The sequence below is a fragment of the Cucurbita maxima genome, unplaced genomic scaffold (genome assembly GCF_002738345.1).
Source record: "Cucurbita maxima cultivar Rimu unplaced genomic scaffold, Cmax_1.0 Cma_Scf00030, whole genome shotgun sequence".
Taxonomy (NCBI): Eukaryota; Viridiplantae; Streptophyta; class Magnoliopsida; order Cucurbitales; family Cucurbitaceae; genus Cucurbita; species Cucurbita maxima.
This window is the reverse complement of record NW_019272046.1, coordinates 773,370-787,189: the sequence shown is the minus strand read 5'-3', so window position 1 is coordinate 787,189 and position 13,820 is coordinate 773,370. Positions and strand designations below refer to the sequence as shown.

Here is a 13,820-nt window from a genome sequence, read left to right as displayed (position 1 = left end):
AACTGGGCCAACAGCATCCTAGTTTTCGTGTCGATATAGCTATGGAAACTGGGCCAATAGCATCCTAGTTTTCGTGTCGATATAGCTATGGCAATTGAGCCAACCGCATCCTAGTTTTCGTGTCAATATAGCTATGGCAACTGAGCCAACAGCATCCTATTTCTTGTGTCGATATAGTTCATCTGATTTCATTTTCCCTTTCCAAGTATTTTAAGTGCTACTTCGAACCTCATATGCAGGCAAGGGAGGTTCGAAATCGACTCCGTACAGCCACCACGGCACGGAAGTGCCGGAACAAATGAACGATAACAACACGCCTCAATTTGTAAGGTCATCTTAGCATTATCAGAGATAATGAAACATTAATGTAAGATAGTATTAGTAAGTTCTAAATGTATCATACTTTTATCAGTGTACTGCACAGAGTTGCCCTTATAACAGAAGATCTGGAGAAGTTCAGGTAAGTGAAGTGATGGCTAAAGAGACATCAGAGGAAGAAAGCATAGAAGACTGGAAGTTGAGCTCCAATTCGCAACGAAGGTTGAGTCGAACACACTCGATTCATCATTTCGAGTCTTCGTGTTGTTCCCCAGAAGGCAGCACGGGTAGCAGCCGAGTCAGTCCTCAGCAAAAAAGTGGCATGAAATTAGTAGCAAATGGGCTGAAGAGCAATTCTTTGAATGCCATGGATATTGATTACTTTGTTCAGAGAAAAATTGATATGAAGTTGACATCTTGTACAGAAAAATGTAATGAAGAAGTAAAGAAAAGTAAGGAAGGTGATGATGTGGAAGAGGTATTCAAGGCAAATAGAATAATATTTGCTGAATTGTTACAAGGTTCATTCGATGACCACACGCCCCGAACCCCGAAAAATACGAAGTCGTCTGCAAGTCTAGCGAAATCACGGTCCTTTCCTGCTCCTGGTTTAGCTCGAAAAGGATTCAAAAAGCTTAGCTCACTCCAACACAAGCTGACCGAGTCGTTTCCAAAAGGGAAAAAGTCTGTCCCTCAACCATCAAAGTTGGTTGCATCTGATTCTCCTATGAATGAAGATGTGACACCTTGTGACTCTAATAGTTCGTCGAGCCATCGACAGCAACCGAGCTCGTTTTCTTTGGGTTCGAACCGTGGACTAAAGTATGTCGGGTGGAATCAATTGGTTATCAAGCGTTTCAACTTTATTAGGAAGAAAATAAGGCACTCTATCAAGGATAGGAAGAAGGGAAATAACCAGAAACCAGGTAAACAAACACCGACCGCAGATCGTTCTCGACATGAACTTCACGACAGAAATGAGGCTCAGGAAAGATCAGAAATGACTGCAAGCGAAGATGGCTCGGGTTTTAGAGGCTATAGTGAGGCTGCTAGTTCTGAGAGTGATAATCTTGATAAGGAAGTTCAAACCAAGACAGGAACTGCTTCACTGGAAAGATGTTCTCAATTGTCCGAGTTTGGTTTCAATAGAAACAGAGAGGAAAAGTTCAATAAGATTCCGATTAGAGAGACGCCTGTAAAGTCGTTCGGAAGGAATCTTTCTATGCCGGATATTAATCTCTTTTATACATTATTTACTGAGCTTCCTCATGGTTTTTCTCGACCCGAAAAACCGAAAAGGGGTGTGGTACATTTCAGTAATAACGTTCGAAGAGACGAGAATCCAGCTCATCGGTTGAACGTAGAGATATCTCAACCGTTGCCTAGTGCTTCGAGTATGTTGGAACAAGGTGATGATAACATAGCTGTTGATCATTTAGGTAGCGTAAACGAGGACGAAAATGACGAGACAGCTGAGCTTCGGAAGCAAATGCCTTGCCTAGATGTTTCAAACAGTAAACGTCATCTGTTGGAAATTCAAGATGTCGACGAGGCTGCTGATGAACAAGATCAAGAACAAGAACAAGAACAAGACAAGCTCTTCGATTTAGAAGGTAAACACCTATTCAATCTTGTTCTACTAATGCTGTCCTCTTTTATGAAGCTTACGTAAAAACGCGTTTGGTTGAACCATGTCAGGTGGCATTGTAAACGACCTTGAACCGTCCAACGACCAATTTACCGAGGCCAGCGTAGAAGCTTTACCACCTTTTGAAACCATTGTGAATCATGAGATAATTGATGATACTGAAAAGATTTCTCTATCTTTCCTTCTGCATTCCGAACCCGATCGAATCAATAATGGCAACTTCGACTATATGAGGTACATTCTTCAGCTCACCAGCCTTATCGAAACCGATCACGCAATAAACCGACCGCTCGGTTCTTCGATGTTCGAGGGAGGAGGAGAGGAGGCTCACTCTTACAAAAGATTCGAACTCGAACGCTCTTGGGAGAAGGTTGATCAAGATTCTGATCATCAGCTTATGATTGATTTAGTTTATGAGACATTACATAATGTATTTGAAAAATCATTCATTTGTTTCCTCAAAACGTTCTCCTCAAAAAGTCAACTCCGTCCAATGCCACTTGGACTATACGTTCTCGAGGAGGTCCGAGAAAAAGTTGCGTGGTACCTATGCTTAGGACCCGAACTAGACCAGTTTTTGGACGATGTTGTGGAGAGAGATTTACAAAAAGGCGATGATTGGATGAACCTCGAATCCGAATCCGAGTACGTAGCTCTCGAGTTGGAGGATTTGATTCTTGATGATCTTTTAGATGAAGTACTGAGGTTGTCAACTGCTTATCGAACTCGTTCGTACTTTTTGTAACCTGGTTGGTAGGATTCTTGTGGGTAGTTGTTGTTGATACTGTATAGCGGCAATGTCCATGTCTGTGTACATAATTATACATAATTCATTATTTGTTCCTTTGTAAACGTGAGTTATTATTATAGTTGCTTACATGATGAACATCTTCAAAGATGATTCCTTTTAGAACTTGGAATGCTCTTGTTTTGATGTGTAAAAAGAATCACTAAAGTTTTGCAGGAGCATTTGATTCTTCTCTACCTCTGTTTTCCTGTTTTTCATGAATCCCGGTTCATGTGAAATGTAGGTTTCAGAAAAGGAAACCGAGGTTGTGAGAGGAAGTGGGGTTGAGCGGGCTACTCACCAGGGTCTCGGGATATGCGTTGGTCTTTCAACTGGGGGACGAATCAATGTACTTTAGGAAGCTGGTGAGTACCCGTTGAGATAACAATATACCCAAGCAAGCCCACAGCTAGTAAATATTGTCCTTTTTTGGTTTTCCCTTACGATTTTAAAACACTTTTGCTGTAAAGTGGCTTCTACACCCTTATAAAGAATTATTCGTTCGATCTCACTATACATTCCAACCCAACTTTAAAAATACAACTTTTTATAAAACTCGTGTAAACAAAATAAAAAAAAAATGGTAGCATAATATTTCAAAAATACCTATGAACATTTAAATTTTATTTAAATTTCTTATCAATAAATTCCACAACTTTAAATGAACACGAGTAATCTTCTGGTTTAAAAGTATTTTCGAACTTACGTTTATAAAAGAAATTAATTATTTGGGTTTTGAAGTTTCTTATTTTGACATTCGACAACAATGTCTATAAACTATAGAACTAGACTTTTCATTTCGTTTTAAGTTTGGATATTTAAGAACAGAGAAGAATAAATTATGAACGGAGTGATTAAGAGAGTAGTTAAGAAGCGAGAAACTATTGACATCTAGATTTTTTTTTTTTTTTTTTGAGTGTATATTATCATTAGAACCAAATTGAGCTATAAGATTTTGACATTTGTGAACGTAAATACGCACGATTGAAAAGGAAGCTTTAGAATTCTTGATCAAGCAGGAAAGCAATTTTGGTTTTGTGAAAACGACGGAAGCGAAGACCAGAGGAATTCGACCTTCAAATCTCTGATCAAAGTCTTCTTCTCTATTCCTTTCGATCTCCAAATCGATCCTCTGTCAAAATTTTCAGAATTCGATTTCAATTGCCACGATTTCCGGTGGCGATTTTATCGCCTAAAATCATTCCCTAGATTTCCGTGTAGAGCAACGTCCGTAGAGTCAATGCATATTCCCAAATTGACACTAGAAATATTGGAGTGGAGTCAAGAATTTTGCCGTTGAAGACAAGGGTTCGGAGTATCTTCCATCCAGTTTGAAGATCTACCGTCGGGATTTCCTTCGGAATTGATTCTTCAGGCGGGAAGAGGAGGAGGAGAAGACGAAGAAGAGTTCGATTTAGAATCAATGACCAGCTCGATTGAGAAATGCATCGATGAGAGTAAAACCCTAATTCTCGTGGGGTTCCAGGAAAATAAGCACAAGATTTTTAGGTGGGTTGGTACCGTTTCGATTTGGGGTTGCTTTTGATCCAGGAGGAGGAGTGATCTTGTTTCTCTTTGGAGGGTTTCGGATGAGAAATGGAGGAGAGTGGAACTGCGTTGCACACTGCTATTAACGCTGTACAGGCACTTGGTAGAGGGTTTGATGTAAATTTTGATACAAGGTTACTCTATTGTAAAGGCGTAGCTGGTTCTACCATTGTAGAGGTTGACGATGAACACACTAGGGATATCTGTTTGTATGATGATGTAGTTTTGCTCAATGTTTCCTGGGATATCAAGAACTCCCAGCAGCCTATTGGGCATCGATCTTCTGGAATTTGTAGTTTCGATGAGGTAACTAACTATATAAATTCTCTACATCTTTAGTTTCCTAATCAAGGAATTGTTTCATGCATTGTAATTTTCTGGTTTTTTTTAGTTTCATACTCCGTTACTCATGATGGGCCAAGATGATTGATTCACGTGCATACAAGATTTAATTGGAATGATGACTACAACAAATTGATCAAAAGTTGATTATATGCTGTCTTGATTTGTTAGCGATTATGAATTATGAACGGCTGGATGAAAATTCCTCAGATCTATCTTTATCTTGCCTGGCCAGTTGAAAATTGGATAAAAGATGCATCTCTGTCCATATTTTCCATAATCTGGTGATGTAGTATCGTTAAAATTTGAAATAGCTTTTATAATACCCTTTACCATATGTACGACTAGTCACCTTTGTCATCTTTTCTAGACAAGAACTTTTAAGTTCTTTAAAATAAGGAATGCAACATTTCATTGGTAGTGCATGTAGAAAAGGGAACTTGGTGCCTCAAACTTGGGAGCTTGCAAATAATTGATCCATGAAGGGTTTTTTCTTTTTTTACTTTTGTCAAGAGTGCCCCTTGATGAAACGGTATGTGAGATCCCACATCGGTTGGGGAGGAGAACGTAGTATTCGTTATAAGGGTATGGAAACCTTTTCTTAGTAGAAGCATTTTAAGAATTTTGACGGGAAGCCCAAAAGGGAAAGCCCAAAGAGGACAATATCGGCTAGCAGTGGGTTTGAGCAGTTACAAATGGTATCAAAGCCAAACATTGGGCAATGTATCAACGAGGAGGCTGAGCCCCCGATGGGGATGAACATGAGGCGGTGTGCCAGCAAGGTTGTTGGGCCCTGAAAGGGGGTGGATTGGGGGGTCCCACATCGATTGGAGAAGGGAATGAGTGTCAGCGAGGACGTTGGGCCCCGAAGGGGGTGGATTGTAAGATCCCACATCGGTTGGAGAGGAGAACGAAGCATTCTTTATATGGGTATGTAAACCTCTCCCTAGCAGACACATTTTAAAAATCACGAGGGATTGCCCGAAAGGTAAAACCAAAAACGAACAATATCTGCTAGTGGTGGGCTTGGGCTGTTACATTGTAATTTAGTTTATGACCAGTTTCTGCGTCCCTTCCCTTGTCAGCAGATATTCCTTTATTTAACTATTTCTTTTTTTAATTTCTAAATACAGCATTTTTCTCATAATTATAACGTGTAGATCGTAAATTATGTACTATCCTTGGAGAACCTGTTGCTATTGCCAGTGAACTGATCAATGCACTCATAACTATTTACTTGCAGATGGTAGATTACTTTAATCAAAAGGATGGTCTTTCTGAAGGTTATCCATCTGGTAGTTTTAATACTGCATTCGGCTTCACTGGTTCAAAGCAGATTGATGCTGATGCAGCAAAGAACCTTTCCACGGATGGATTTTATATTCCACTTGCAAAATTTCAGTTGACGAGTACCTCATTATTGTTGCACGAAAATGTCAAGCGGTCTGTTCCAACTTCTTGGGATCCACCCGCCTTGGCAAGGTGAGAAGCCTTCACATTCTTGCAAGTGATATAATGCCAATAAAGCTTTCTCCTGATCTCGAGTTTTTTTTTTCCTGGCAGCTTTATTGAGAATTTTGGGACACATGTAATCACATCTATAACTATTGGTGGAAAGGATGTGATATATGTTAAACAACACCAGTCTTCTCCTTTATCAACCATGGAGGTAAAGAGATATGTACAGGACATTGCAAACCAGAGGTTTTCTGATACACAAGGTCAAGCGGGTTCCGGAAGTAGAAAACTTAAGGAAAAGGTTATTTACAGAAGTTTGAAACCCTCCTCCTCCAGTTAATTTCTGGGAACATTTAGTTTCCTTTTCCTAATCTCTACTTTATATCGTAATCCTGCAGGGCCTCGATGGAGGACTATTCAACAACCAAGGGGTATATCCTCAGCCTACCTCTGCTCCGTATCCCTCTGGTAAAGAAGTATGTGGAAATTATGATATTTATTCGAAGAACTGATTTTACGCTCACTGGGCACTTATAATCTTATTGTTTACTTATTTTGATCATTTTCCTCACCACTTGATATGTTTTGGCCATGTTATTCACTTTGATTGCTGAAACCATTGACGTTTTAGTTTGTCATCCCTTTGATTGCTTATGTTTAGTTCATGGTTGATTCATTTAGTTGTGGCTTGTTATTTATTATATGGTAATGAATTAGGATGTCACGGTCATATTCCGGAGGAGAGGAGGAGATGACTTAGAACAAAACCATGTCAAGTGGGCAAAAACAGTTAGGTCCTCCCCAGACGTAATTGAGATGACTTTTTACCCGATAACTTCTCTCCTTGACGGTGTAGCTGGAAAGGAGCATTTAACTCGAGCTATTCTTCTCTATCTTGAATGTACGAATACATGGCTCTACTACATCAGTAAACTTGTATTCGTCCACCTGCAATCTCTAAATCTGATCTGAGCGTTTTCCTTTTTGCAGATAAACCTCCATTAGAAGAACTTAGATATTTCCTGGAGTTTCAGATTCCTCGGGTATGGGCTCCTGTGCGTGACACGATTCCTGGCCATCAAAGGAAAGAACCGGTATGCCCGTCTTTGCAATTCAGCATAATGGGGCAGAAACTATATGTCAGCATTGAACAGGTTTGATCTTATTTGTGACTTGCTTATTTGATATTCATTTCGTGTACGTGAAGAGATGGTAACTTTTCTGAAATTGTAATGAGCATTTGAATCAGGCTAATTCAACTACAGATTAATTAAACTACATCGATAAAAAATAAGAAAATGTTTGCATCGATCTTGATTTTGAACGTTTTTACACAATCAGCCTTCTCTAGATCTGGATGCAGTGTCTTCTATTCCACTTAGTCTTATATTTTCTGTGCCAATGTTCATCAAATCACTTTTTCTAGCCTATTTTGCTCTATGTTCTGACTCTTTGATGACTGACTAGTTCATGCCCTTAATATGTTGTATCCATTATCCATATTGATTTTGTTGTATTTAGGTATAATAAAAATTAAAATGCTTCCAAGTTTTTTGGTGAAACAATATTTTGTGATGAAATGAAGTTGACTCGATGATAATGCAGATACTGATAGGACGTAAGCCAGTGACGGGTATGTGTTTGTCTCTCGAAGGGGGCAAGCAGAATCGGTTGAGTATCCATCTTAAACACCTAGCTACTCTTCCAAAAATCCTGCAGCCATACTGGGACACTCACATTGCAATCGGTGCTCCCAAGTGGCAGGGGCCAGAGGAACAAGATAGCCGATGGTTCGAGCCAGTAAAGTGGAAGAACTTTTCGCACGTGAGCACCGCACCTATCGAAAACCCCGAAACCTTCATGGGCGAGTTATCTGGTGTTTACATAGTCACTGGAGCTCAGCTTGGAGTCTGGGGTTTCGGATCAAGAAACGTTTTGTACATGAAACTTCTGTATTCTAGACTGCCAGGGTGTACGATACGACGAACATTATGGGATCATTTGCCAAACGACAAGTCGAAAAAACTAGTGTCGTCCAGTGATAATAGTAATTATGCTGCTGATGATTCGAGTTCAGGTTCGAAAAACACACAAGGCAACAAGCTTGCGAAGTTGGTCGACACGACGGAGATGAGCAAGGGGCCTCAAGATTCTCCAGGTCACTGGTTGGTTACAGGTGCGAAACTAGGCGTGGAAAAGAGTAGAATTGTGTTGAGAGTAAAGTACTCGTTGCTCAACTATTGAGAGCAGGTATGATATTATTTCCCTATAATGATAATGGTAGGTAGAAGGAAGTAGTATATCTGAAGATTAACTGAGTTCATCAAACTCGTAAAAAGAATTGTTGCAGTTTGATGAACATAATCAAGTGGTAGACTAGTTTTGAATTTAAATTTATGAATCCCTACTGCCAACTGGTGCCAAAGTTATATATAATTAAAAAAACAAAAGCTTTGTTCAGGCTTTTGTTTATCTTTGTTCTTGTTTGATAACTGCTATAGTTTAGGATAGGTTCGATTAGGTTGAAGATAGTAATTTAACGTAATTGATATCTTATTGATTGTGATATGATTGATTGAGCTATCAATCACTTATTTGAAGTGTCAAGTATCATGATGCAACTGAGAAGAATGTTGCATCATTTAACACACCAAGAATAGCGGGCAAGATTGTCGAGTTAGGTGAGAGATTTGTAGATGGGGTCATAGGCCATAACCTTAAAAGTTATGGTTCTGACGTGAGTTTTGACCTGCTGTTATGGGGTTAAGTTCGTATAAGTTATATACGAGAGCTCACCAATTAATCGGACATCAGATTATTAGGATTTATATTATATAACCTCATAGTTATTATTAGGTTTTTAATAATAATATTGATTGTCTATTTGTAGTATAATGTTACCTACGGTATGAAAATCTAAGAGAGGATTATATTTAAATAATATTTCGATAACACTACTGATGCAGTTCACATTGTAATTATTTATAGTGGGGATATGTTATGCAATCAATTTGTACAAGACTCTGCCATTAAATATTTAATCTTTTTTTATAAATTTGTTAACCGAGAAAGTTTATATTTCACATAATGATTATATGGGACCTAATCTTAATATCGAGTGAAAATGACTTTTGTAATTGATTTAATGTCTTAACATTTTGAGGAGTCTATCAAATAAGGAGCTGAGAATATAATTTTAGTTTCAGAGTCAATATCGAACTTTAAAATATATAATATTTTAAATTTAAATTAATAAAGTATATTTTGATATTACCTCATCAGCATTTCGATTTTTAACGTCCATTTCTACCATTTACATTTGAAATTAAATTAAATTACAAGGCTAATTTCTAAATTTTATTTCTTTTAACAAATTTATAAACTTATATTAAAAAATATTTAATAAATTCCTGAGCTTAAAATTTAATTAGTTAAAACTCTTTTGGAGAAGTTGAAAAAAAATAAAAATAAAAATAAAAATAAAAAATAAACATCGTATTACCCCGACAGAGAAACCCTAGAAGTGCTTCAAATCATTTCGGCCCTCAACCTCCACTATAAAAGCTTCCTCTTCTACGGGCGCTCGCCTTCTACGACGAACACAGCTCCATCTTCCGCACTTCAACCTCCAAATCGAAGGTGATTATTCCTCTAAGATTTCCTTTTTCTTCTTCTCTACAGCACTTACATTTGACTACGGATCTCAATTCTTAGTTTCTTGCCTTGAAGTGGTCGTTTTCCTGAACCTTACTGCGGCAGCCATGGTGAAGGGAAGCAAGGGAGAAAGAGTCAGGTCTCTTTCCTGAGCCCTAGATCAACCCGTTTTTATTGTTTGATTTTATTTGTTCTTCATAATGATATGCTAATCTATTGTGTTTGTTTCAGACTCTACGTCAGAGGAACTGTCCTTGGCTACAAGAGGTAATTGGTTTTGCTTTGATAATGGTATATTGGTTATCTTTTAGTGATGTGTAGTATGTGATTGGACACTGTTAGGAAAACAGAAAATGATGCAATAGGGAGCTGTTTAAGTGTAGTGCGATGCCGAGAAAATGAACGAAACTGGAATTGAAATATGCGTTAGGTTTAGTTGTAAGTTACTGAGGGATGTTATAGTTTGTGAGGGAGCTAAGAATGTGCTGTTGGTGTTTAGGTCGAAGTCAAACCAGTATCCAAGAACATCTCTGATCCAGATTGAAGGTGTGAATACCAAGGAAGAGGTCGCGTGGTATGCTGGAAAACGCTTGGCATACATTTACAAGGCCAAAGTGAAGCAAAATGGAACTCACTATCGATGCATTTGGGGCAAAGTATCCAGGGCTCATGGTAACAGTGGCATTGTTCGAGCTAAGTTCAAGTCAAACTTGCCCCCAAAATCCATGGTAAAATGGAATGATTTTGCTGTCACTTAATATACTTTAAAGAATCATAAATTGGGGATATGTTTTCTGATTGAATTACTGGACAATTTTGCAGGGTGATAAAGTTAGGGTATTTATGTATCCCAGCAATATTTGAGGTACACACCCCGCTTCCACTGTTTTAGTCTTTAAAATTGTTAGTTGCCATTTGCATTTAGTTGTATAAAGGAAAAAATCATCCATGCTGTTCATCTTAATCATGTGATAATAACACAGCATAACTTGATATTGCATACTTCGTTGCTATTCATTTCCGATATTCAATTTTTGTTTGCACTGTTAATAGTTCGTCTGTGACATAATCCTGTGATCATTGTGTCACTTTAATTTGTACTTCATTAACTTGCTAGACTATGTTTTTCAATCTTAGTTTTTCTTTTCTGTTGTTGGATGTTGTCATGTCTGTTTATTCCAAAATGATTATATATGGTTTGTTCTGACTCCTCAATCTCCAAATGGAGCATCATATTGCAATCAGAAATTCTCGAGGCGTCTTTATGTGTTCTTCCCATAGTGCAGTGCTTCTTTTTTTATTGAGTTCAAGTACTTTGATGTTGAATGTTTTAACAATGAAGTTTGTTTCAATTTTGAACTAAAAAAAATGTTTGTTTTAATTTTTATGTTCATCAAGTTTTCAACTGCTATAATTTTATCCAATATTCTATCCTATTACATAGAGTAGGCTTGGGTCGAACATTCTTTTGTAATCCATTCCATCAATCAATAAAATAGATGTTCAATGTCTTTGTATAAACGAGACACTCTTATCACATTTTGTCCTCACTGTAGGAATCTTAGTTTTACTTCCAGACCGATGTATAATTTTTTTCTGAGTTCATTTACTCACAATTCACTTATTCCAGTCCCCACCACTTACATGATGTCTTTCACTCATCTATTAGTACCCTTGGAGCCCTGGTTTTTTCCACCTTTGTCTCCTACAGTGCTAAGTTGCGCTTCATATGAATTCTTCGACGATTCTCAGTTGTCTTGGATCAATCTATTGCTTTGTCTACTCATTTCTTGAGTAATAACTTATCTTTGATTTTTCCTCCCACGCATTTTTCTTAAAAATGAATATCTTTTCACATCACGAATCAAGATATCCATGAAGTGTGGATTCATTTCCTGTACTGATTTTAGTTCATTTGCGTAATTGTCTGTGTCGTGTTCGATCCATATTAGAAATCCGCTTGTGCATTTAGTCACGTCTTCTCTTGAACGTGTTTATCTATGATGATTTTGAAGCCCTGTTTCTGATCTCTCCTTTTGTTTTATATTTTGTTTGCAGTTCCTCTGATCAGCTAGCTTGAGGTCAGGTTTCATTTGTTTGTGGACTTGGATGGATCAATGTTTTTCTTTTTTACTTTCTTCCCTCCGGACCCAATGTTTAGGTGATGATGTTTTCATGTAAAACTTGACTAAATTTTCGACGTTCATTATGGAATAGTACTTTCAATTTTGACCGAGCTTCATATTAAGGTTGAGTTAAAATGGTAGTCACTTAAATTTAGACGGATATTTGTTGATACGTTTAATATTTTGATCTATATTTTTATCTCTGAATCGTAAAAGAAAAAAAAAGCATTAATATTAACTTTTAATATTTTTATTTATGAAATATTTAATTATATAGTTTTTTAAATGGTCGACAGTAGTTTGTAAACTACGGTGATTGTCGCTTTGTTCTCCTTTTATTCTTTATTGCACGTTTTGATGAACTCATCCGTCTTTGGTCTCGAATGAGATGGGAAATTAGTAATTACCTACTTCGTTTGGCTCTTTTTGGATCGAGACTTGACTTGTATCGCTCTAATAACAATTGTGCACAATCCTATATGGTATGGTACAGTTCATTAACTAGTTAGTATATATCCTTTTACTTTCTACTTTCTACTAGGATCTAGAGTATATTAAAACTTTATAACTAATGAGTTGTTTTTAGTTGAAGGGTTAAATTTCATAACTAATATAATATTTTTGTGTGTAAAGGTATAGATTTGCAATGAAATCTTTTCATTATTTATTCTCAGATAAAACTCCGAATGACACGTTTAAACGAATGCTTCTGACAAACATAAAATGTTGAGAATATGAAAATGTATGTGCATAGATTGAATAGAGTTTTATTATAATAAACACTCACTTTCTTAAAAATAGGTTCGATTCTTAGAGTTTAATAATTTTCATACCAATTTCAAACTTTGGGCTTGGACGGGGTTACATATTTAGCTCCTACGTGAATTCGAGTTTCTTCATCGGCTTAGAATCATTATATTTTAATTTTTAAATTTTAAAAATTACATATAGTCAAAAAGTGAAAGTAATATTGTCAAAAAGTCAAAAAGAAAAAATAAATTTATGTTGAATGGAGTGAAAAATTGAAAAATAGGAATATATTTTTACTTTTTAGAAGATAAAAATATTCTTTCCAATTGAACCCTTCATTTTTAAAATGTTAGACATTTATACACTAATTTTGAGTTTAATTTTTATTTCCTTTCTTAATTTTAAATTATTATTATTATTTCTTTTTTCTTTTTTGAGTTTGAATTTAATTTCTATTAATTTCATTGGTTTCAAGATTTTACCCTTCCGAATTTTTCACTATTAATGATCCTTTTTTTCCATTTCATTAATTAATTTGAAATAATTATGATGTAGAATTTTGTAATTAATTTTAATAGTGACAAAAAAATTAGTGAATTATTATAAATTAATTAATAGAAAATTAACACACCAAATGAGACAAAACAAAATTAATCATGAAAATGTGTAAAAATAAGTTTTGAGATACCTCATATTAAAAAATTATAAAACAAACTAAATTAAAAGTTTATCTTCGACATTTTAAATAAATAAGTTATATATATATATAATAATAATAAATTAGATTTTATAAAGCAATAAAGTAAATAAAAAATGAAAGAAAATCATTTTTCAAAATTTCTAAAAAATTATATATAAACTTTTAAAGCATTATTGGAAAAAAAAAAAAATATATATATATATATAGAAAGTACAGGGTAGGTTGTAAGCCACCGGATACCTGCCATACAAGTAAAAAATTCTGGTCTTAGGGGGTTGGTTCGCCAACTCCATTATTAGCAAATTATATAATATTTTTCAAACTATATTAAATTGAACCAAACAAAAAAAATATTCTCATTCCGCCCACCAAAATTCATTAAATATCTTTACATAAATACATAAAAACAAAATACTTTAAATTACTATTTAATCTATTTTATTTTAATTTCATCGTCCTTATCTTACATGGGACAACCGTGCTATAGGT

The 13,820-nt window shown here is 36.0% G+C and overlaps 3 protein-coding genes across 7 annotated transcripts in view; all 3 read left to right on the top strand.

Annotated features, from left to right (window-relative positions):
- LOC111465931 overlaps positions 1–2,813 on the top strand; it is a 5,961-nt gene extending 3,148 nt beyond the window's left edge. For 3 of the 4 annotated variants that reach the window (XM_023110405.1, XM_023110404.1, XM_023110406.1), the window contains 3 exons: positions 240–325; positions 413–1,931; positions 2,017–2,813. In XM_023110405.1, the coding sequence (XP_022966173.1) occupies positions 240–325; positions 413–1,931; positions 2,017–2,711 (2,300 nt within the window). In that variant the 3' untranslated portion in view covers positions 2,712–2,813. Of the gene's footprint in view, positions 1–239; positions 331–412; positions 1,932–2,016 lie in introns of those variants that run through there. The other variant, XM_023110407.1, reaches the window with a different exon arrangement.
- An 889-nt stretch (positions 2,814–3,702) lies between these two features.
- Positions 3,703–8,551, top strand: LOC111465969 (MACPF domain-containing protein CAD1-like). The gene is made up of 7 exons (XM_023110482.1): positions 3,703–4,607; positions 5,887–6,125; positions 6,207–6,402; positions 6,500–6,577; positions 6,819–7,002; positions 7,092–7,255; positions 7,707–8,551. The coding sequence occupies exons 1-7, from the start codon at positions 4,350–4,352 to the stop codon at positions 8,343–8,345; spliced, it is 1,758 nt and encodes a 585-aa protein (XP_022966250.1). The 5' UTR covers positions 3,703–4,349; the 3' UTR covers positions 8,346–8,551.
- Positions 8,552–9,622: 1,071 nt separating this feature from the next.
- Positions 9,623–12,009, top strand: LOC111466132 (60S ribosomal protein L35a-1-like). 2 transcript variants are annotated; one of them, XM_023110729.1, is made up of 6 exons: positions 9,623–9,740; positions 9,831–9,894; positions 9,987–10,022; positions 10,255–10,483; positions 10,578–10,620; positions 11,814–12,009. In XM_023110729.1, exons 2-5 carry the CDS (start codon positions 9,863–9,865, stop codon positions 10,617–10,619), a joined length of 339 nt encoding a protein of 112 aa, XP_022966497.1. In that variant the 5' UTR covers positions 9,623–9,740; positions 9,831–9,862; the 3' UTR covers position 10,620; positions 11,814–12,009. The 2 variants fall into 2 exon arrangements, with proteins under 2 accessions (XP_022966497.1, XP_022966498.1); XM_023110730.1 differs by having other exon boundaries at positions 9,637–9,740; positions 9,816–9,894.
- Positions 12,010–13,820: the final 1,811 nt, after the last annotated feature.

What these genes read in the sequence shown, in the direction of transcription:
- LOC111465969 (XM_023110482.1), top strand. Translation starts at nt 4,350, where the DNA reads ATGGAGGAGAGTGGAACTGCGTTGCACACTGCTATTAACGCTGTACAG. An exon ending in GTAGAAAACTTAAGGAAAAG is followed by an intron (nt 6,403 to 6,499) that starts GTTATTTACAGA and finishes GTAATCCTGCAG; the next exon opens with GGCCTCGATGGAGGACTATT. An exon ending in CGTATCCCTCTGGTAAAGAA is followed by an intron (nt 6,578 to 6,818) that starts GTATGTGGAAAT and finishes GTAATGAATTAG; the next exon opens with GATGTCACGGTCATATTCCG.
- LOC111466132 (XM_023110729.1), top strand. Translation starts at nt 9,863, where the DNA reads ATGGTGAAGGGAAGCAAGGGAGAAAGAGTCAG. An exon ending in AGCAAGGGAGAAAGAGTCAG is followed by an intron (nt 9,895 to 9,986) that starts GTCTCTTTCCTG and finishes TGTTTGTTTCAG; the next exon opens with ACTCTACGTCAGAGGAACTG. An exon ending in ACTGTCCTTGGCTACAAGAG is followed by an intron (nt 10,023 to 10,254) that starts GTAATTGGTTTT and finishes GTTGGTGTTTAG; the next exon opens with GTCGAAGTCAAACCAGTATC.